This window comes from Geospiza fortis, unplaced genomic scaffold (genome assembly GCF_000277835.1).
Source record: "Geospiza fortis unplaced genomic scaffold, GeoFor_1.0 scaffold599, whole genome shotgun sequence".
In the NCBI taxonomy this organism is placed as follows: Eukaryota; Metazoa; Chordata; class Aves; order Passeriformes; family Thraupidae; genus Geospiza; species Geospiza fortis.
In genome coordinates, this window is record NW_005054605.1 from 130,351 (window position 1) to 130,892 (window position 542).

General features: G+C 71.0%; 1 protein-coding gene across 1 annotated transcript in view; it reads right to left on the reverse strand.

Annotated features, from left to right (window-relative positions):
* Positions 1 to 149: 149 nt before the first annotated feature.
* NCKAP5L (NCK associated protein 5 like) overlaps positions 150 to 542 on the reverse strand; it is a 3,442-nt gene continuing 3,049 nt past the window's right edge. The window contains exon 8 of the mRNA XM_031064560.1: positions 150 to 379. Within this exon, the coding sequence (XP_030920420.1) occupies positions 150 to 379 (230 nt within the window). The remainder of the gene's footprint in view (positions 380 to 542) is intronic.

Below are 542 nucleotides of genomic sequence, written 5' to 3' on the forward strand. Positions count from 1 at the left end.
CGGGGGGGACCCTGCGGAGCTCACAAAGCTCCCGCTTGTGCTCCAGGCGGGTCTCGTAGGGAACGTCCTTGCCGTCCACCCTGGGGGAAGGCAGCGATCAGGGGGACACCCCACGCTCACCGCCACCCCGAGGGCACCCAGGTGGGAGCTCACCTGTCCAGCAGCTGCTGCATGAAGGTCTCGGCCGTCACCTCCTGGTACATGACCGGGAGGGGACCGGGGCCTCTCGGGGGCCCACGGGGACGCCCCTTCTCCAGCGCCAGTCCCTGCAGGAACGCGTGCTCCTCCCGCAGCGCCTTGCGCAGATCCTCCGCTTTCTCCATCAGCTTCGAGATGTTGAGACTCTCGGCTTCCAGCTTGCGGGCGGCCAGCTTGACCCCTCGGCGAAGGGGTGCGGGGGTCCCAGCCCACTCACGCCCTCGCCCTCCGTCCCCTCTCCGGCTCAGCGCGGGCAGTTTGCTCCGTCGCAGCCCGAACCAGCTCGCCAGCCCCGCTGCTTTGCCCTTGGCCTCGGCGCCCCGCGCCCGCTCCTGCCCCTGCCG